The sequence below is a fragment of the Micropterus salmoides genome, unplaced genomic scaffold, assembly GCF_014851395.1.
Source record: "Micropterus salmoides isolate LMB-PRFRI ecotype aquatic unplaced genomic scaffold, ASM1485139v1 Ms_hic_scaffold_20, whole genome shotgun sequence".
Classification (NCBI taxonomy): domain Eukaryota; kingdom Metazoa; phylum Chordata; class Actinopteri; order Centrarchiformes; family Centrarchidae; genus Micropterus; species Micropterus salmoides.
Window position 1 is genome coordinate 5,545,834 of NW_024041151.1, and position 21,697 is coordinate 5,567,530.

The 21,697-nt window shown below is 40.2% G+C and overlaps 2 protein-coding genes across 2 annotated transcripts; one reads left to right on the forward strand and one right to left on the reverse strand.

The window, feature by feature from the left end:
* Window positions 1-405: 405 nt before the first annotated feature.
* Window positions 406-12,149, reverse strand: LOC119914034 (beta-centractin). The gene is made up of 11 exons (XM_038733010.1): window positions 11,958-12,149; window positions 10,116-10,180; window positions 9,288-9,363; window positions 7,188-7,313; window positions 6,963-7,087; window positions 5,099-5,315; window positions 4,928-5,020; window positions 4,624-4,798; window positions 4,275-4,336; window positions 2,876-2,916; window positions 406-2,785 (listed from the first exon to the last, which is right to left on the reverse strand). The coding sequence occupies exons 1-11, from the start codon at window positions 12,003-12,005 to the stop codon at window positions 2,683-2,685; spliced, it is 1,131 nt and encodes a 376-aa protein (XP_038588938.1). The 5' UTR covers window positions 12,006-12,149; the 3' UTR covers window positions 406-2,682.
* A 1,175-nt stretch (window positions 12,150-13,324) lies between these two features.
* On the forward strand, window positions 13,325-21,395 carry LOC119914035 (E3 ubiquitin-protein ligase MARCHF5-like). Its single transcript, XM_038733011.1, is given in 8 exon segments — window positions 13,325-13,443; window positions 15,063-15,151; window positions 16,001-16,203; window positions 17,427-17,557; window positions 17,655-17,820; window positions 19,123-19,286; window positions 19,411-19,420; window positions 19,423-21,395. Coding segments are annotated over 7 exon segments (855 nt in total). The 5' UTR covers window positions 13,325-13,443; window positions 15,063-15,122; the 3' UTR covers window positions 19,575-21,395.
* Window positions 21,396-21,697: the final 302 nt, after the last annotated feature.

Here is a 21,697-nt window from a genome sequence, read left to right on the forward strand (position 1 = left end):
TTACTCCTTTGTTTCATGGTGTCCACATACAGTTAAATAATATAAAAATAAAACTGAATTTTTAAAAGAATGTGAATGTATTTTTGTTTTAGCCCAATTGTTAGTAATAAAAAGAATCTTAAAAAAAGTCCAGATTATTTTTTTATTAATTCATGCATGAGCGGGTTTAAAGAGCAGATGTGTCAAAACTACCTGCAGCTCGACAACAGAAGAAAAAAGTATTTTTTAAACACTCTGAAATACTTTTTTATTCTATAAAAATGTTTCCCCTTCGCTGTTGGATTGTGTGTCGAATTTAATGCCAAAAAAGGCAATTTAATGAATTTATTCTAGTGTACAAAAAGTTTTTCCACCAGCCTACAAAAAATCTAAAACCAGCTGATAAATCAAGGAGGAGACATCCGAGCAGCAGCCATTAACTTATTTATTATACTGAATTTACGAATAGTAAAAGCAAACACTTGAATAAACAGTATTGTACATTTTTAGTCTGTTATCCTGTTGTTGTGGTTGTTTTTGTTCCACTGTACACAAGGCTGACGACATTTCACAACCTCTTCTTTTTTTTCCTGTAATCTTTTTTAAAAACACCCAAAAGCAGACGACGTGGACGCTCCGGCGCAGACGCACCGGAGTAAGGCGGACACAGGTGTGGACACGACCCCTTCACTGCCATTCAGATGCAGGGAAATCAGAACACCCAGACTTTTACAAGTACATAGAGATGGAGGGCAAGGTGGGGAGGAGGAGGAAAATACATTATAAACTGATCACTCGTCGTTTTGTGGCCTTTTAAGTGTTTAACCGTCCCGACTCCAGAGCCTGGCTTCATGTCTCTGTGGAGATCTTTAACTGTACAAGATTAACTGACATGCATCTGAGTAAAGAGCTTCTAACACAGGTGGGGGAAACTCTGACTGCTATTTTTATATCAGCGTAATATTACACTTAAAACAAAAGCATTTAAAGGACATTTTTTATAATTTACAGTGGGGTCATAATGACTTTACACTCATCTCCTCTGAGAAGCTCTAGAAAAATCAGGGCACAAGCGGAAGCTTTCTAAATATACTTCAGTTTTACAGAAATAATAAAACACTTTCAGTCTAAACAAAAGTAAACACAGAAATTAGCCCCTCTGACCAAACAAGCTGCACGCAGGTATGTTTAGATGTGTGTGCACGCTAGAAAAGGTCATAGCAAAAGACTAAAGCTGATGCAAGTTGATTGACAGGAAATTAATCCGCAACGTCTGATACTCTTTGGTAAAAGTTTCAGTCCGTTTTCAAGCAAAAAGGCCAAACATTCACTGGTTTTAGCTTCTCAAATGAGAGGATTTGATGCTTTTTTTGGTCAAATATGACCGTAAATTAATTATATTTCTGTTTAAGACTGTTGGTCGTATTAAACAAAGATTTTAAGATGTCATTGTGGCTTCTGGGAAACTATAACAGGCATTTTTCAAGGATGATTGCGAGTCGTTTCACTTTGACGGGCGACAATGTTTATTTGAACCAGAATCAAAGATGAGGAGTATGTTTCAGCGCTGATGAGGAAATGATTTGGACTTGATGCCAGACTTGTAAAGTCGAGACACATGAGAGTGATTCCAGCTGTGGCTCTGATCAATATTGCTGCGCTGGAGGCCGTTTCACCTCCCCAAAATGAAATCAGAGAGTTATTGAAAGTGTGTGTGTGTGTTCTTGATTATGAGAATAAGACCCCGGGCTGAAAAATACTACACTTCTAAGTCGCTGTTAACACGGAACCCATGATGAACTTCCCCCAAAATAATAATAATAATAATAAAAATATCAAGGCATTTTTCTACACTTTGTTTTAATCCTGTCAGCTGAGACAAAACGCCGACTGTACTGAACATTTTCCTCATCAACACAAACACGGGATGTCATGTTCATGTAGAAACATTTCATTGGTTATAAGGACATAAAAAGCTACTTCAGTTTAATCAGTTGGGTGATAAATTAACCGCTTCAACTTTGCTCCCAGGTGGTAACTGTGCACTTAAGGTCAGATTTATAATACAGTGGTTATCTTTACCTTCTGCCTGCTCACTGACACTTGCACTATACACGTCTATAGTACTTCAATCCTTTGTTCTTTACGAGCCAGAAACAGAAAAAGTCTACAAAATGGACATCAAGTAAAAACCTAAATCTTCGGTTTGGAATGGAAATTTCAACGGTAGCAAAAAAACAAAAACAAAAAACATTCATGTTTATTGACATTTCATGATATTCTAAACCTTGCAGGGCTTTGTAGGCAAGAGAGCATTCCAATACTTCAATGTGGACTAAATGATAGTATAGCATGGCCTGTAGTAAGAGTCCACAGTGCTAATCCTCCCAGATACCCTGACGGCCCTCTGTATGTGAATGTTTGGGATGTTTGGAGGGAGGCGGGGGCTCTCACCGTCACCCTACAGCAGGAGGAAGTCGGGGAAAAGGAGGCGAATGGAAAAAAGGAGGTAAATATAGAAACGACCACACATAAACGTGTGCGTTTCTCTGAGTGGAGGGGTAAAGCAGGAGACTGACAGTGGTTTATAAAGGACGACGCAGAGGTACCCGGAGATGGTGCAGGAGTACGGGAGTCTCCGACAGTATGATGGGGGAGATTTGAGGGCAGTTCTGGGGGCAATCGCAAGGCGCCGGCCCCTAACTAGAAGGTCTTCCTGTGGATGGCACGTGCTCTGTCTTCTTCGTATTCCCGCTTCGACACCCACATCTTTTTAAAGGTGTCCAACGATGCCAGGATAGAGCCGCTGCCGGGAGGAAAAAGGCCAGTCAGATCACAGGTTTTATCAAATGTCACGCTTCTCATCCTTATTCATGGGTCAACACTGAATTCTTACCCAATCCATGTGGAGTACAGCCTCTCCTGGGGAGCAGAAATCTGGACAGGAAATAAAGCAACGACCAGTCACAAAACAAATTTTTTACAGAGCATTCAAGATGTGTGACTGTTAACGCCTCGCGTCCACACAGCTCAGCTCACGTCTCCTGTCCTTCAGCAGACACATTTCTAATGTAGCTCAAGTTGTTTTGTGCTCGCTTTGCGTGTTTTATAATAAAAACTGAGCTAAATACACATTTGCATGCTTATTTCGATGTGACGACATGCTGTGTGACTGTAATTTAAGAAAGAAAAAGTAAAACCGAGCTGAGATGTAGCAGCAGAAAACTGTCCATGTCTCCCTCTCTGAGTACATGAATTAAAATCTAATTCAAAAGGCTGAAAAATTAATCAATATTATCAATATTACAGTGTGGCCAAAGCCGCTTTTCCACTGCACGGTACCAGCTCGACTCGCCTTTTTTTGGTTTTCCATTGTGGAAATGTTGTACCTGCACCTGTGACGTGAAAACACAGCAGACTGCTGATTGGTCAGAGAGAATCGTCACTATTCACTGCATCATCATTGCTGCACCAGACAGAGGCCAGCGACAGAAAGTTTTATATTTTACAGTTTTCATACATTATTTCATCACTAAATCCACTTCTGAGAAGTTTTGAGGTGACAAATCAGCTGTGTAGATTTCGAATATTGACAGTTTTACGAAAAGTGATGGCGGAACAAAAATGTGCTTGAAAGTTTTCGGAGTTGAGGAGCTACGCAATTGGCGGCGGGGGAAGCCTGCGCCAACCCGCGGGAGGAGCGTGTGAGGCGTCGCAATGACGACCGGCTAAATTGAGGGGTACTATCTGCAATGGAAATCGGAGGATGCTTTCCATCGCAGACGAGGCGAGCTGATCTGATACTGGTAATGAAAAAACGGCACAAGTGTCACATCCAAATCGCAGGAGCTGCAGTTTCTTGATAAAAGGTAAAATGTGTCACAACATGCCGTTATAAATAGGGGCACTGTGGCGCTACAGAGACGTGGCCTGGCCTACAAATCATATTCTCCAGTCATGATGGAACAAGCTTGTTTGGTCTGGAGCCCATCAAAAATCACACCGTAACAAATTTAAAAGCACAAATGACCATTCTCTCTGTCAATAATAATAATCAAATAATCAATATATGATTTTATTTGCGGATTATCTTTCAGCCCTAATGTGTTTAAAACAAAGTCCGTAACTAATTAAATACATCATAAATAATAATAAGTGCCAAAAAATACATTCTCAGGTTAATTTCAGGCTCCAGAAAGTGTAAAGATGGTGCAGCAGAGAAAGAGACGTTACTCATTGACAGGCATGTCACGTAGACCCAGTGCAGCAAACTGAACAACAAAAACTAAACCTACCTTGATCTTCACGTCTTTGGGTGCGAGCTTCTTGACTTCAGTTAGTAGTCTTTCCCCAAAGCCTGGAAGAAAAGAGACAGATTCAGTGAGTGAGCGTTTATATCTGTGAGACAGAGGGTTGGTTATTTATTTCTCTTATTAATATTTGGTATTAGAAGCAGCGACAGCCCAAAGGCATTTTCACATAAAAGCAGAAAAACAAGGGCGTCGTATTTTCCCCTCCTGTAGTAAACGCCACCACCTTAGCTACAGTGCTAATGTTGCTAGCAGGAGCGTATTAAAGACTATAGCGTTTAAGAATAGAGGGCTTTAACAGGTGAATGACTACCTTCCATCACTTAACACCAACCTTTGATCAATGTCGATCCCCCACACAATACTATAGTGGAGAACAGTGTGCGTCTGAGGTCCATGTCAGACTTCTGGATAGCATAAGCCAGGACCTCGTGGATCCCCGAGCTTTCATCTCCTATCAGGTCGGGTCTGAACAGCAGCTCTGGAGCGCGGAACCTGGCCGGGCCGATCTAAAAAACAAAACAAGGTCACATTTCAGGGTTTGTGGTCAGGATGGGGAGGAGGTTTTCACAGAGGAGGAAGATTTTGAAACACTGAACGTCCTTCCAAAAACACTTCTCAGCATCAGTTCGACTCACGTTTAAAGTGCTTCCATCAGGGAGAACATACTGAGCCTTCTCTGTCTCTAAAGTCTCGTCCTTTTGCGGGTTGAGAGATAGATAACAGGCTCTCTGCAAAGTTGGAAACACGTTTGATTAGTATTCATAAAGTTCTTCAGATTTCAAACCAATTCACACGGACCACCGTACCTCTTTGACGGTGCGAACAACCTCGAACTCTGCGGAGGTGTTGAAGTTGTAGCCTTCCTTGCGCAGCAGCAGACGGAGATACCGCGAGACGTCTCGCCCAGCAATGTCCACGCGCATGATGGAGTGTGGGATGGCAAAGCCCTCGTAGATTGGCACCACGTGGGTGACACCATCCCCTGAATCCAACACAACACCAGTGGTACGACCTGTGGCGTACCTGCAAGAAACAGAGGCCAGTCACGTCCCATTTACAGACCACAGGATCCACGCTTGTCATGTCCTTCTAATCAGTATGTTTCTGTGTGATAAAGGTTCAACTGAACCAGGAAGTGACGCAAAAGGTCTGGAACAATGTTTAGGTTCACTTCAGTCCTAAAATCACGCTGCACTGACACTAAGGAACACCAGGAACCTCCGGGTCGGAAAAGTGAAGACAATGCTGAAGTGCCTTAAACCTGCATTCTTTCTAACAGCCAGCAGGGGGCGACTCCACTGGTTGCAAACATTGACTGTATGTAAGAAGTGGACGTAGTCATCGTGACGTCACACGCTGGTTTGTGGACTGCCGTTTTGAAGCCTCGAGTTTGGCTGGGACTTCAACATTGCAAAAAGAAGTCAGATTGTATAAGAATATGAGAAAATGTTTCTACTTGTCAGCTGATTTATTCCCTCAGTAAACACTTTCCTGATGAGTTTATGGTCTCAGTCGCTAGTTTCAAGTCTTCTTCAACACAGCATGATGTTCATTTAGTAAATTATGGTCCCATTTAGAGGAACAGAGACCAGAAAGCAGGGGAGGCTTTAGGGCGGGGCTATCTTGTGATTGACGGCACCACCTTAGCTACAATGCTAATGTTGCTAGCAGCAGATCGCTACATTTCAGACACTGTTTTTATAGCAAACCTGCACCTTAAACTAAAATTATATTTCCACATCTGTGTAGCCATGAAGTTCTGAAAGATGTACATTTTCTTCTCCTTGAGGGTCTGCACAGATATCTGTGTGTTGCCCGAAAGTCACGAACACACGAAGGACGTACATGTGCTTCAACTGGAGAAATTCATGTGATCACGAGTCTGCTGCAGCTTCATGTTCTTCTCTTCTCAACTGAATGGTTTTTGTTTAGGGTATAATGCTCATGGTGAGCTGTCAATCAGGATAGAAGCGACTTCTCTCTGCTGCACTTTGTATCTTTAACCAGCGCAGGTGAAAAAGCTTATTAGGAGTCGGCTGTAAATTTTTCTGGTAAGGACATTTTGTTTTAAGCTAGTTAATATCAGGAATTACGGATGCACCTTGCAAACCAAGCAAGCCCTCTCACCCAAATATGGTCAAGGATCCTTGAAATGATGCCGTTTGTAGTAACTTCTGACACTGTGTGAGCTCGTCATAACAGAGGAGTGTCAAACCAGCTGATGATTCTTCTTCTAGTTTTAGAGATTGCGTGCGTGTCTGCTGCAGCTTAATGTTCTTCTCCTCTAACCTGGCTAACTGGATGGTTTTTGTTCAGGGTTTAATCCTCAGTAAAATGTAGATTTAGTATCAAACAAACAGGGGCGGCCACTCCTGTTTGTTTTACAGTAAATGTTTTTTAACATTTGGTAAATTGTGCAGATAGTGTGGTTAACAACAGGCCTTTCTGACGCACCAACACCTTCTACTCCACACAGAGCCTCTGCCTCACTCCAGTCAGCAGTTATGTGAGCGTGATTAACAGTTTTTTTGTATTCAAACCACGAAGAAGTTGCAGAACTCAACATAAACCGAGGAGTTGTACCTCATAAAGTGGATGCTGGGTGGATACTAAACTGAAGTACAGAGCCATTAAACAGGTGTTTGTCCGTGAAATGTAATGTGTACTTACAAGCTAAGGACAGCCTGCATGGAGATGAAGAGAGCAGGAACGTTGAAGGTCTCAAAGAAAACTTCCGCAGCCTTCTCCCTGTTCTTGCTGGGGTTGAGGGGAGCTTCAGTGAGCAGCACAGGATGCTAGCAAAGATACCGAACAGGACAGGATTACTGACGCTGCGACATCAGATCTACCAAGAATGTGACCCGATTATCATGTAGCGAGAAGAGAGGCGCTAACCTCCTCGGAGAAAGTCTGCAGTTGCTCCTTGGAATAAACGTACTGCCAGATCCTCTCCATGTCATTCCAGTCCTTCACTATCCCGTGCTCCATCGGATACCGAACCGACAACAAACCCCTGTGCTCCTGATGATCACAGACAAAGACAAGGGATTAATTATCAAGGAAAAAAAAATCAAGGATTGAAGCTAAAATGCATTTGTAAATTTGCATTATTTCACCATTTCTGGGTTCCTTTCTTTGTACAAAAGATTTGGTAATGCTCTTTCAGGCTACTGAGACAATGATTTAGTCACATGCTTCAAAAACTGCAGATGTTATGAAGGAAACTAACTGTGGACATACGGATGTATTTTGAACTTGTGTTTGTATTAATTGCGTTCTTAGTGTTTGTGTCTACCTGTCCAGTGGATGCACATGGAAGCAAGCTAGTTGCTAAATCTCATCTCTTCTCCTTGCAGTGTTTCCCATACGTTCATTTATTTGTGGCGGCTCGCCACAATATCAACACTGACCGCCACATATTGATTTTTTTACTAGGCCTACTTAAAATCGTAGCTCACTCTCTCTCCCTCATGAACAGAGCTGCACAAATCTGTCCAACACAACGCTCTGAATGTCGGAGACCCAGTTTAAAAACGTTATTAGCAAGCATGTAAGGAGCCTAGCTACTAAGGAGAGCTAAGTTAATGTTAGAAAACAGCTGGGTTTTTGAGGCTAGCACTGCCTTGTATGAGATTAATGTTTTTTCTACATGACAACTCCCTGAAAACTAAACGTTGTTCACTAAACTACAGCAGCTGTTGTCTCTGACTCTCACATGACATCTCAGCTTGTTTTTGCCTGAAGGCCCGAGGGAGACAAAGCGGAACAAAGTTCTGGGATGTGATAAAAACCGAGCTTTAGAGATATCAAACTAAATGCTAGTATGATCCCAACTCTGCACACCAGCAGGCACACAACACTCCCACCATGAAGCCTGGCGGTGGCAGCATGATGATGTGGGGAAGCTTCTCTGCAGCCGGTCTACGTCTTCTAAAAAATATTTTTGAGACATTTTTATCCCTTTATTAAATATAATAGAGAGACGACATGGGGAGGGGGAGGTGCAACAACAGTTGTGGACAGGTTGTGGTTCATGGTGTACGTCTTTAGGCCTAAGCTACAAGGGTGCCCCTGGTGTTTTGCTCATTTCTGGTTGTTCCATTTATTGGAATCAGCAAACCCCAGCTTTGTGGGCGGGATTAAATATCGGGGCGCCATTTTTATTTTTATTTTTATTTTTTTACATAGCAAGCTGGCTGTGTAGCTACATCTGTGCAAAATAGCAACAGAAAAATGGTGACAAGTTGGGATGAGAGTTTACATACAGAAATATCAACTCCTAAATCAACACAATTATTTGATCTGCACGACAAAAAATATGCTAACAGTGTTTCCCGCAGAGGGAACGGCAGGTATAATTCTATTTCTAATATAAAGTTGCCAAAACAACACAGATCTAGTATTCTGGATTTGTCCATTTTCACAACAGCAGGTGCACCACATGTTGAGGAGGCTAGTTAATGAAGTAGCCTACTGAAACGCTCAAAACCAACGTATATGTGGGGAACTGTAACAGCTCCCAGTTAATGCTCCGCAACTTCTGACACAGACTGACAGGACAATATAAGTATTATATTGTCCTGTGTGTGTTTTCTTGAGAGCAACGTGGTAGAAGAACCTGTTATTATATTGTATTATTGTATTGATTCCTATGGTTCTTATACAGACGACAATCTTGAACTTGGCTGTACAATAACAGAAAGAACTGGAAGAGCTCCAAAGAGTTTAAGATGTGTTCCACACCTTCCTGGTAATGTCACTGTCACAGGTCCAAAATCTCCAGTGCATTACAGATTACTGGGGGAATAGAGGTGATTTGTTTTTGTTGAATTTGTAGTTATATTTCTGAATAAAAGTACACATTGTGCACAAACATATCTTCAAGGCATTATCTGGAAGAAGTCCTCCTGTGTGATTCTGGAGTTTGCTGCCTAAAAATTCCTCCATATACAGGAACTGATGTAAAGAAAGCAGAAGTGTGTGTTTGTGTCTTACTTCTGCCTTGGGTCCGATAAAGAGGTCTCCCTCCAGGGCCCCTGCCATCACACGCACATGCTTGGGACGCCCCACACTGTGCAGCACACACAGAGAAATGAACAGTCAGACAGTAAATATAACACAGACAAGTATGCAGAATTGAGTTAAACTAAACATATCTGACAGCAGATATGAGCTGAAAGTTTCAGAAAATTAATCTGCAACTTTTCTGATTTCAGTTTATTATTTGTCTCACTTTTCAAGCAAAAATGCCACAAAACATTTGTTGGGATCAGCCTCTTAAATGTGTATAATATTTTCTGCTTTGCTCTCTGTTACAAGATTGTAAATTACACATCTTTGGGATTTACACTCAGAATCAGAGAGAGCTTTATTTTCAAGTTATATTTTACACATACCAGGAATTTTCTATGGTGATTAGGTGCCAGACAAAGACATAAACATACAGCTGACATAAATAACTTTACAAAATATACAAATATTGAATAAACAGATGCAAGTTACAAAAGAATTATGGAATAACTCTGTGTAAAAGAAAAACAAAACAACGTGGCAGTTATTTACATGTGCATTACTCTGGATTTGTGTTTTCCAAACGTACTACAGGTGGAGAGGATTTGTACTTATACAAATATAAAACTGACAAAATATAAAAGAAGAATAATAAGGAATATGTGCACAACTCTGAATATGTCACAAAATTCTGGCATTTAAAAACACTTTAATTAATCAATAAAATCCTCGTTACTATAAAGTTAACATTATACATACTACATATGATCCTTTTAATCTAGGTGCTGTTGGAAGAGGTCAAGCAACACTTACTAGTTAGGGAAACAGTATTTGGGGATCTGGTCGCCTGCAAAACCAGCCTTGATAACCCCCGAACCCTAAAGAAAAGACAGGCATGACATTTAGGCCCAAAATCACAGAGTTATGGTTGAACTAAGAGCAGCGAAGCTTTAATCTCTAAACAGTGCGAGAGGTCATAAGACACAACCTGAGGCCACCAGCAGTCACACACTCATGCTCAGACACCAGCAGCCAGAAGAAACACTGTGTGTCCTAGATCGCTGCTGTCTCAAGAGCTACTTTGTCCTGTGCTGTCATGACTAGCAAGGCCGACACTATAAATATATAAATATGCATTTACAGCAGACGACGTCCTAAAGTCTGTTTCTGTTGCATTCATTTGAGTTTCCCTTTAACCTAACGCCAACCACAGCGTGCAGTGTTATTTGAAGGAATGGGAGAGGTTTTTTGAGGAGGGAACAAATTTACACACAACACTGATGTTACGGCATAATGTATCTGAATTTCAGCTCCAATGACAATGCAAACGTTTTTAAACATACTTCACCACAAACTATTTTCTGATGAGATAGCTTGTTCGATGTATGCGTTTACCAAATATCAACAGGTGAGGTGTTGCGCTCTGCAGACACACCTGTAAGCTTCCTCTACAGTTTCTGCTTTCACAGCCATAAAAGTACGTGTGTTTTCCTGTGTCAAAGATCAGATTATTAACAATCAAAATGTTTGCTTAGCAGCTATTCTGGCGCTCTGTATATTAATGGAGGAGAACAGGTATTGGCAACACCTGCCAAAAGAGAATATATAACACAGATTAGCAATGGCACTAACATATAGCTAGCTGGAAATCTATTCGGGTCACAGAATATAGTGTAACACCGGCAATCAAAAACGTGCTGTTTGTATTCCTTTAACTGCATTGCTAACATCCGTGTGCTCAAAGCAAAGCTACTGTTTGTGCTTCATATGAAGACACAAAGCCAGCTATAGAAAGAGTTTTATCTGGATCTGGTCTACATGTAAAAGTAAAAAACAACAGCATATAAATCGTCCTTTTTAGGATTTCCACTAACAGAATAAAGGTTTCACAAATCTGAAACTTTTTCCCATAAAGTTTAGCCTCTCTGGGACAATTTAGGCCAGATTTGACAGCTCCAGTTTTTTTTTTTTTATCTTGATCTGGTCCAATGTGGTCTACATGTAAAAAAAAAACAAAAACAAAAATAAACAGCATATAAATCGTCCTTTTTTGGATTTCCACAAACAGAATAAAAGTTTCACAAATCTAAAACAGTTTTAAAGTAACGTTATCCTCTCTGGGACAATCCAGTCCAGACTTGACAGCTCTAGGCATAGAGGTTGTTTTTTTTTTTTTATCTGGACCTGAACTTTCCCCTGACCTGCTGAATCGGACGCTCACAGCGACGCTGCTGTTTGTGCTTCATATGAAGACGCAGTTAATCGGCATCGTGTTCAGCTAATGCCTCGGAATGAATCTTACATGCATCTCTTACATCCTTGACAGCTCAGTCCGCTATGCTAGCTGTTTAGCATTTCGATCCAGCTCCAGTACCACGGACAGCAAACCGAAGCTTAGCTAGCCGGTTAGTGCTGCTGTAAGCTAGCTACAGCTTTAGCTAGCTCTGGATAAATCAAGGTTCGCTATACATACTAGCAGCTGGAGCAATGCCAACGTCGTTTAACGTGCAATGCCGGTAACTACTGCACAACTAACGAGCGTGACCGAGATCCACAATCTATACTGTTAGCTTTAACACAATAGCTCTGTAAGCTAACAGCTAGCCAGCCAGCGGCCTCGGTTTGGGTGTGGATGAATGACATCATCATACTTACATTATCAATCACAACAGGCTGGTTAGCTAAAATGTCATAGGATTCCATGACGGACTGTGTATTTAAGATATGTTTCTATCGATCCGTGTGTGTATTCCTCCCGGTTTAGTGTTTTAATCATGTAAATGACAACACGCCCTGTCACTGTGCACTCCGCCGTCTCGACGCCCCGGTGCTGCTGCTGCTGCGGAGGAGGAGGGTCTGACCGCCTCCCTACCACAACAACATCGGATTGACTGACAGGAGAATCGGCCAATCACCTTCACTAGTTTCTTGACTGACAGGAGGGTTAACCAATCACAGCGTTTAACCATGTGGCCATGCGTTACTGTCAAAGAGCAGCAGCGTTTTAGTCCACCCTGTAATGTGTAAACCACAACATGTCTTTGTGAAAATAATACCCAGTTAATATTTTCTTGTTTATTCTGATCTATTGGGTACGATTAAATAATAACTATACGTTTATAAAGAGTACTCAGCTCAGCATTTACAAAGGGTTTATACGTTTTAATACTTGATAAATTATTTTCTAAAGTCTCACAGATCAGGTATGAGGTCATAAATAATTTTAGATTGCCAGTAAAAATCCATTTGGGGTTTTTTTTTGCTTTCTATTTAGTGATAATGAGGTGGTAATTCATTTATCAGTGCTAATGTGTTTCACACTTTCTAATAAGCCATCAAGTGTGCAGCTATACGACATGATGAAATGTCTTTAATAAAGGGGTTTAATCATCATTTGTGCAGTTATAAGTGTTAATACATCACGAATTAAAGGTTCTAGCCATTAAGTGTGCAGTTATGGATGTTAAAATGTCATTAATAAACTGTTTCAATCATCATGTCTGCTGATGTAAGTTTAAATATTCAAAATACACTCGAGTAAAGTACAAAAGTATCAAAAGGCAGAATTCACTTTGCACAATGGACCCCGTTTGGATAATCATTTGGATAACATGCAAGTAGGAATTAAATGAGTTGTCGGTGGAAGAGACCCTCATTTTAATTGATTTAAATACTGGGTATCTCAATTAATGAAACTATTTTTAACAATAATGATAAAATTTAAAATATGAAGCCCTCTGAAATGTAGTGAAGCAGCGGTATAAATAAGCATAATGAGGATAAACTCAAGCAAAGTACAGGCACGACGTGATACTGAATCCTGACATACTGAAGTACAGTACTAGAGCGAATATTCTTAATTATTTTCCTCCTCTGATTGTTTGTTGTCGCCAAAACAATGACACGGACGGTGTTTTCACGCCGAAAGTTAGAATTCTGTGGTTTCCCGCAGGCCCTGAATGCAGCAATCACCGTCACAGCTGCTGACCAATCAGAACGCTTCTTGGAGCCCGGCCACCGACCAATCATGAAGCTGTAAATGCTTAGCTAACATGCTCTTGTCCGGGCCGTGTGAGGAAAACACAGCGCAGAAGTTCGTGTTTGACAGTGAAAACTTGATATATTTAGACATATTTTTCAGGTATGTGGTGTTTTTATATTAGTATCACAGAGTCGTTTTTAAACTGAAAGGCAAAGAGGTTAGTTATACTATCTGTTAACGTGGTTTAGATGCTGTTTATAATGTAAAGTTAACACCTTCCTGAAGTTGACGTTAATGAGCTAACTCATGTTAGCATGAGAGTTTTATGAGGGCAGAAAACATAAGATAGTTAAAAGTCTGTGAAATTACAGGGCGATGTTTATGCTCTTTATTTTAAATTAAAACTATAGCTGCTAGCTTGTTTCGCAAGAAGAGTTTTACTATTGGTTTCAGTTTGTGTGTTCAGGTGCTTTGTCACACGTCTCACTTTGTGCACAAACTTTGGACTTTATAGAGTCTGTTTGGGGACAAAATTTGTGTCACTAGTTTGGTTTCACCATCAGGACCAAACATAAAGTGGTTTCTGTCTTCGGTTGGCGAGGATAAAGTGAAAGTAAATGTAAAAAGTAAAGTGCCAAAGTAAGCAGCTTTCTAATGTTGGCAAAGTGGAACAAATTTTTAATTAAGGTTTTTATATATATAAAATATAAAATTCTGTTGATCAGATTGATCTAAAATCAATATCTTCAAAATAACTGGTAACGTTATAGCTGTGACATAAATGTAGTGGGGTAACAGTTAGATTAGTTAGATACCATAAAATTTAAATTAATAACTCTGGGTTTTATTTTCTTGAATCATAGGCAGATAACTTCTATCAAAAAACAGACCAGGCCTGTGTTTATTTTTCCAAACATGTGTACCTGTATATCATATCCACCGTCAACATGTACATAATGAGAATAGTTTACTCTTGCATCCTTTGCACTCTGATTACTGCACTATTTGTCAATAAGTCTATATTGTTTGGTTCATAGTGTGTATATTAGTGTTGTCTACTCTGTAGTTTGTGTCTGATATTATTATTATTATTATTTATTATTGTATAAGTAAGCACATCATGAGCAATGTCCAATCCTGAGTCAAATTCCCCGTATGTGTACACATACCTGGCAATAAAACTGATTTTACTGCCAGTAAAAGGGACAGGCGTCTAACTGGGACTCGACTTTTAAGTGAAGTTTTACATTAAATGGTCAAGTAAAGTAAAATTACCTCAAACTTGTACTTAAGTGAAGTACTGTGGTGCTGCAGAGACGCCTTGTCCTACAAATGTTTTCCTTCAGACGTAATAAAAAAAAAAAAAAAGTTTGGTAAAGACCCCAACAATTAATATTTCTTTAATTGAAAATTAAAATTGTGATGCCAAAATTATCATTCCCGCTGATCCTTAATTATATCTCAAATTTGTAATAACATAATAGCAATAGGTTGTCTGTGTGTTTTTGTTGTTGTTGTTATTTTAAAGAATTGTGCAGCCTTAGTAGAAACCAAAGCTTAAAGGAGAGTAAATATTGGACTTTATCAGGTGGCCACAACTTCAGTGGGATGCTACTGTTGTTCAGTGAATGTTTATAAATGGCTTATGATAGTATGTCGTTATCACTTTATGCAGATGCAAGTTCTTGGCAAAATATACATTCCACCGTCATAAAAATAAACCCAACTGTTGCATGTGTGTCCGTGAATCAGTCAGTCTGTAAATGCTCATTTCACAGATCCTTGCTGGTCTGATGGGTTCATGATAACATCTCGGAGAGCAGAGCCCGTTCAGCACCATGGCCCTCGCTGAGGAGCAGCCTGAGAAGTAAGACCACACCTCCTGAGTGCGAGTCATGTCTTATTGCACCATTTCATTCATCCATGAGTTGTTATGATGAAGGCATTGCAATTCTCTAAATCAGTCACATTATCTGTACATGACTCGTATGGAAAAAATCTGACATGTTCTCACTTGAGGTGAAATCTGCTGTTAGGAATGGCATGAGGACGAACGTGTTACTGAAGTCATGTTGCTCTTGAATCTTTTAAATGGTTTCTTTACTGCTGCGAGCTCCACAAGTGAAACTCCTCTCCATCGTATTTGGGTGGTGATAGAAGTCTCAAACGGATATCAGGACAAATAAAACCAAAGCTTATCTGCATCATCCTTCGTGCGTGCATCATAAGAGGAAATAAATATCGTACTGTGAAGAGGATCAGGTTTGACTGGTGTGAGAGATGGGAAATCAAAAGCAAAACAATGGAAGGTGAAAAGCCTGATTATTAGTAACCCATTATTGAAATTATGAAGATTCTACAAAACTGTTGGAATAATGGTGTGAAGCACTTTGAAACACCTTGTAGTTGAAATGTGCTATACAGATAAACTTGCATTGCAAGATACCACTAGGGGTAAATTATTTATTTATCTATCTGTCGTTATTGGTTAAACTAAAAAGTTTAATGGTCTAAACATGCAGCTTGCAGGGTGTGTGTTTCGTACATAATACCTCCATGATTGTATTTTGGACATGCAGAAAAGGAAGTGGCTGTGATTGGTTCCTACATAAGCTCACTGCACTGTAGCTTTTGATGGTTGATCTAGCCTGTTTGTAATTTGACTGACATGTTAGTAACACTGTGTTTTGTCTGTCTGTGTGCATGTGCTGTCCAGACACTGTTGGGTGTGTTTTGCCACTGAGCGAGATGACCACAGCGCAGAGTGGGTGAGCCCCTGCAGGTGTAAAGGCTGCACTAAATGGATCCACCAGTCGTGTCTGCAGCGCTGGCTGGACGAGAAGCAGAAAGGAAACAGCGGAGGAGCGGTGAACTGTCCGCAGTGTGGCACTGAATACCACATCACCTTCCCCAAGATGGGTATGTGAAGCTTTACAACAAGAATGGCAAGTCTCTGAAGTCCAGAGAACGTCCAGGTCAACTGGTCACACAGCAAAAAAACAAACTTCATGGACTTTATGGCAGAGCAAGGGGAAAAGATTGTTATTATTATTATTATTATTTAGATTGGCATATTGGTTGAACGCCGGCTGGTTTCAGACACGCAGGATCTCTGTCAGGTTGAAAATGGTTAAAAAAAAAATTTTTTTAAACGCATGAAAGCCATTTGAGGTTGAAACTGGATGCCATAAAACCAAATACCCAACAAAATAAAAGCATTTCATATCACTTTTCTCTTTGCTCTGGCTAAAGTCCAATTTATAGTCTCCACATCCACGCCGTTGCGAGGGTCTGTGTGACGTACATTTTTGCCAGTGTGATCAAATTATTCTTTTCCTCCTGTGCTATCAAGTAAAGAAACTCCGATAGGAAGATTTAACACATTTCAAATGGCACGTTTGATTAGTTCAGCGGCAGTAACTACAGTTCACTGTCTTTAAGGATAAAGCTGTCAGTATTCTACTTTTTATTTATTTATATTTTTGATGTTTACGTATCCTCTGTGCAGACTGTGGCCCAATCTCAATTTTCCTCCTAAGCTCTAAGCCCTGAACCCTCACAGACTTATTTCACTTCACCTGGTAAGTGATTGAGTGTAGCGAGGCTGCAAGGGCTCAAAATGCAATAAATTTGTGCCATTTCAGCAGAATGCAACTTACAAAAATGGTGCATAAAGGGCTCAAAATGCAATAAATTTATTCTCTTAAAAGGCGGGTTTGCCGTGATTTTTCTCTCTTCCGGGCTTCCCCCTCGGGAAACTTCTGCAGAAATGCAACTTACGAAAATGATTTCACAGTCAGATAGCCTCACAGGGAACGCTCCTCAAAGTCTGAGTGAAGACATTGAGATTGGGCCTAAAACAAACAACGAGACAGTCTGTCGCCCAACACTGTCTGACTTCCTGTCTGTGGCTCTCAGCTCCAAGCTTATTGGTTCCTACTAGAGACGTAAATCTTTAAAAACACCTCACAAATATAATAGTTTAATGTTGAAAACGTGATCTCTACGGCCCGGAGGAAGAAGAAATATCAGGCCGTGATACACACACGCACACACACAAGGCTTGATAGGATCTGGATTTGTTGACACGAAGAAAAATATAGAATATGACGAGCTTAAAGTGTTTTCTTGCCTTTCCTCAGGCCCGTTGGTGTATTTCCTCCAGCAGATAGACAGAGCTCTGTCACGGGCCAGTCCCTTCGCTGCTGTCGGCGTGGTGGTCGGGACCGTCTACTGGTCGGCTGTCACATACGGAGCTGTGACTGTCATGCAGGTCCTCACAGCTAACAATAAATTAGCACAGAACGAATGTAAAACCTGAGAGAGTTACAGTCTGCAGGACCTTCACCTTGTTATATGTTCACATGCAGGTCGTGGGACATAAGAAGGGCCTGTATGTGATGGAGCGAGCCGACCCCCTGTTCCTGTTGATGGGTCTGCCCACCATTCCTGTGCTGTTGGTCCTGGGAAAGATGATCCGCTGGGAGGATTATTTAGTGAGACTGTGGCAGAGATACTCCTACAAAGGGAAGCTAGGTACATACTCACTCTGTGATATAAACGGTATCAAATGATCACAAAACATCACCAGAAATTAAGTTACATTGCTGGACAAAGTTCAACCAGTCACATCACATAGAGTGAGATTAGGATTATAAAGTTATATAGTTTCAATCTATAGTTTTATTTTATCAGTATCAAGGATTTGCTCATTTTCTTTGTGATTTATGATCAGAAATGTAATATGTTTGGACGGATGTCAACTTTAGGATGTATTTTATGGACTAAATGATTTATTAAGAAAATAATCAGGAGAACCGCGACGTGCATACATTTGTCGGCCGCACAGCACTAACGCAAAGCTCTGCACGAGACCGGTGAATGGCAGGCGAGCAGAGCAGAGAGGAAATGATCAACAATACGCCTCAGTTTATCTGTAACGTTAAATGTACAGTGTAAGTTACAGTGACTAATGAATAGAGGCTGCAGTTCTGCAGCTTCTACCGTGCCCCTCCCGCTCGCAATCGGCGTGCACAAACACACACTGATCAGTCGACTATGGGCAAGACTTCTGATTCCACTATGTAAAACGTTAGTCGGGACAGCCCTCACTATGGACATGCACATCATTAGATATGTTAGATTCTCCACAATTTAATCATTGAGTTCATTTTACAAAAACAATCCAGACTTACTGGTAAGGTTAACAAGAGAGATGCAAAGTGCCTAATTTTTAAGTACAGGTGCATCTCAAAAAATTTGAAAATCGTGGAAAAGGTTACTATGAGCACCAGAACCAGACTGAGAGAGTAAAGATGAAACCTTTGCAGGTGTTTGCAGTTAATCAGCTGATTAGAGCTCTTTTCAGCTCAACATTTATGTATTATAAATTCTTTATTTTGAAATTTTAAGTTTAGACTTCCATGAGCTGTAAACTGTAATTATCAAGATTAAAACAAAAAAGGCATGAATGTAGAATATATGAAAGTTTCAGTTTTTGAATTAAATGAATTAATATTTCCACAAAATTCTTTTAAAGGCACCTATAATAGTCATACTAGTAAACACCTTGATAGTAGCATATTTCCCATCCTTGCTGAGCAAGACTCTTGCAAAAGCTAGAAACTCCATACAGTTGGTTTAAGGTGGAGCGAGCAGCGGGAGAGTAAAGTTTATCTCCTTAGTCAAACATACTTAAATCACTTATGAAAAACTGGCATCATCAGGCACTGGTGGAAATGTGAATCATGTCAGGTATATGTAGTTTTGAGGAATCCTACATTAAGTACAGAACCAAACAGACTACAGCCGAATGACCAGACGTGTGTTTTACCTCAGGCACCAGCCGTTATCTGCCCCGTGTCCCTGACGGGGCCGGTACAGGAGACCACGTCTCTGTGTCCAGGACTCTGTGTGGAGCTCTCATCTTTCCCTCCATCGCCAGTCTGGTGGGAAGGCTACTGTTTAGACGGATGCCCTCTAATCTTCAGCGCACTGTACTGGTGGGTTTACCTCATGCGATGTAAATCTTTATATCTGGGCCACAAGTCACGTAGTTTTAATATCACATCATTAGTCCACTTGTTCTTTTTACACCATTCTGTTCTCTTCCGTCTTTCCTCGCAGGGAGGCATCGCGTTGTGTTGATGAAGGGCGTGATGAAGGTGTATTTCAAACAGCAGCAGTACATCGTTCAGGCCAACCGGCACATCCTCAACTACCCAGACAGCAACGGAGACGGACAGAATGAAGGTACAGATGAGGAAACAGAGGACAGCGGAAATGAGTAGTGTTGCTAAACTCGGAAAGAGGCCAGAAAAGGAAAACCTGCGTGGTCAGAGACGATCGTAAAAAAAGTTTTTTACCATAAAACAATGCACAACATTGATCTTTTAAACTACGGTGAGTGCTCATGTAGACGAGGAGAAGGGTTTGTTTGTTTAAAAAAGGAGTTTGCTTTGCTTAATTAGAGCTGCCAATAACGAGAACCGTACTATTGATTTTAAGAGTTTCCAACCAGAGGAACCTTTTACTTTGTCATTATCCAACATCTGCGTTAAACAACACAAGTACAAAATGACAACCTAATTCTCACAACTAGCATTAACTCTGTAGCAGATGTTAGTGGCCACTTCTGTCCTTAAGTTCTAGCCTCAAAGACAAAGATACTTAAAGATATATTTAAAAAGAGGGCCTTATCTTTTCATATGGTCAACTTTCTTCTTAAACGTCTTTAAACCTGGTTCAATTATTGCCGTCTAATTATTTTTGCATGTGCAGGACAAAGACTTCAGACAGGGAAAGAAACTGTGAAGGCAGAGCGGATGAACGAAAGGAAAGATCATCATTATTATTATTATTATTATTATTATTATCATCGCGCTTAGAGAAACATCCTCGTATTTAAAGATGATTCCATCCAAAGGCCGAGCCGTTTCCACCGCTGAAGTTTTTTAATGTAAAATTCACACAAACACAGACCCATTCACAATGTAAAAAAGTTAAAACAAGGTCAGGGTAGGAGAGAAACCCGCTGCATGTATTCAGATTCACAGGGACCAGGTTACTGCAGTGCACGTAAAATTCTGATTACCTGGGATCTGGAGTCTGATATGAACGTTCAAACACAGATAGATGTCGTCTCCGACATCATTCTCACTTAATAAGCCTCACCAGTGTATATTAATGTCTTCCTTTTTAATGTGCCTTATTTGCACTTTTCCATAACATAACCAGCTTCACTCGTACTGGACTATAACATGCAGGCATAAACCGCTGGCCTACAATTTCCCCAGTGACAGTTTTTCTTGACGCGTCTAAAGCCTTTTTGGGCTCTAAATGTTCTGACCTTCAGCAGCAGAGTGTTTGCTGTTTTAATGAAAGGGTGGAGCTGCTGTTTGCAAACACAATCGTGACCTACTATGAACTTTGATCCTGTTATTTCATGCAACTGACTTAACTTGAGTAACTTTTTAATGCTCACACACAGTTCACAAGGTCTTCTGTTCTTCCAGACGGGGTTGTGATGTGTTTTTATTTAATTTCTTTGAATCGCACATGCTTGCAGACTGAAGTAGTGGATGCTATAGGGATACGGCCGGGGAAGTGTGAGGCGCTCCCACAGCTCCCAGTACTAACCGGAGACCCAAAGCATTTAATAGTTTAATTGTTTAAAGTTTAGTAGTCGAGGTTTCGGTTAGTAGGCGATTGTTTTCACTTGTTGCACTTCCTCTTGCGGCACGGCTAAAGCAGAGCTGCAGAGTTGTTTAAAAATTTGTTCAGTTAAAAATAAAAGTTTGATGTTTACTTTTGATTTGGAGCGTTTTAATTTAAAAATAAAGCAAAAAAAATATGCCATGGGCAAATTAAATTGTTGTTGGGGTTTAAAACTAAAAAAGGAAGTCCTGGCCATCATATGGCTGAGGAAGTTTCTTAAAGCATTTTGGTTTCTTTGATAATTGTGTCCTTTTGTCTTCTCTTTTTTTGTCAAATGAACATGCTCATGGACTTTTAATTGCACAATTTCTTGCAGTCATTATATGTATATTAAAAGGCTCTCATATTTTATGTATTGGTGAATGATTTGTTTAATAAAGGCCTTTGTAAATTTAGTGTGTAATTTTTTTTATTACTCCTCACAACAACAACAAAAAGGTAAGTAAAAAGACGCCTTATTTTCAAATCAAAACTCGCACAGACTGTTTACTCTGAGGGCCAGACAAGATATACAGGTGCTGGTCATATAATTAGAATATCATCAAAAAGTTGATTTATTTCAGTAATTCCATTCAAAAAGTGAAACTTGTATATTATATTCATTCATTACACACAGACTGATATATTTCAAATGTTTATTTCATTTAATTGTGATTATTAAAACTGACAACTAATGAAAATGTTGTGGGAGAAGTTA

What these genes read in the sequence shown, in the direction of transcription:
- LOC119914034 (XM_038733010.1), bottom strand. Translation starts at nt 12,005, where the DNA reads ATGGAATCCTATGACATTTTAGCTAACCAGCCTGTTGTGATTGATAAT. An exon ending in AGCCTGTTGTGATTGATAAT is followed by an intron (nt 10,181 to 11,957) that starts GTAAGTATGATG and finishes TCTTTTCTTTAG; the next exon opens with GGTTCGGGGGTTATCAAGGC. An exon ending in CTGATGGAAGCACTTTAAAC is followed by an intron (nt 4,799 to 4,927) that starts GTGAGTCGAACT and finishes TTTGTTTTTTAG; the next exon opens with ATCGGCCCGGCCAGGTTCCG.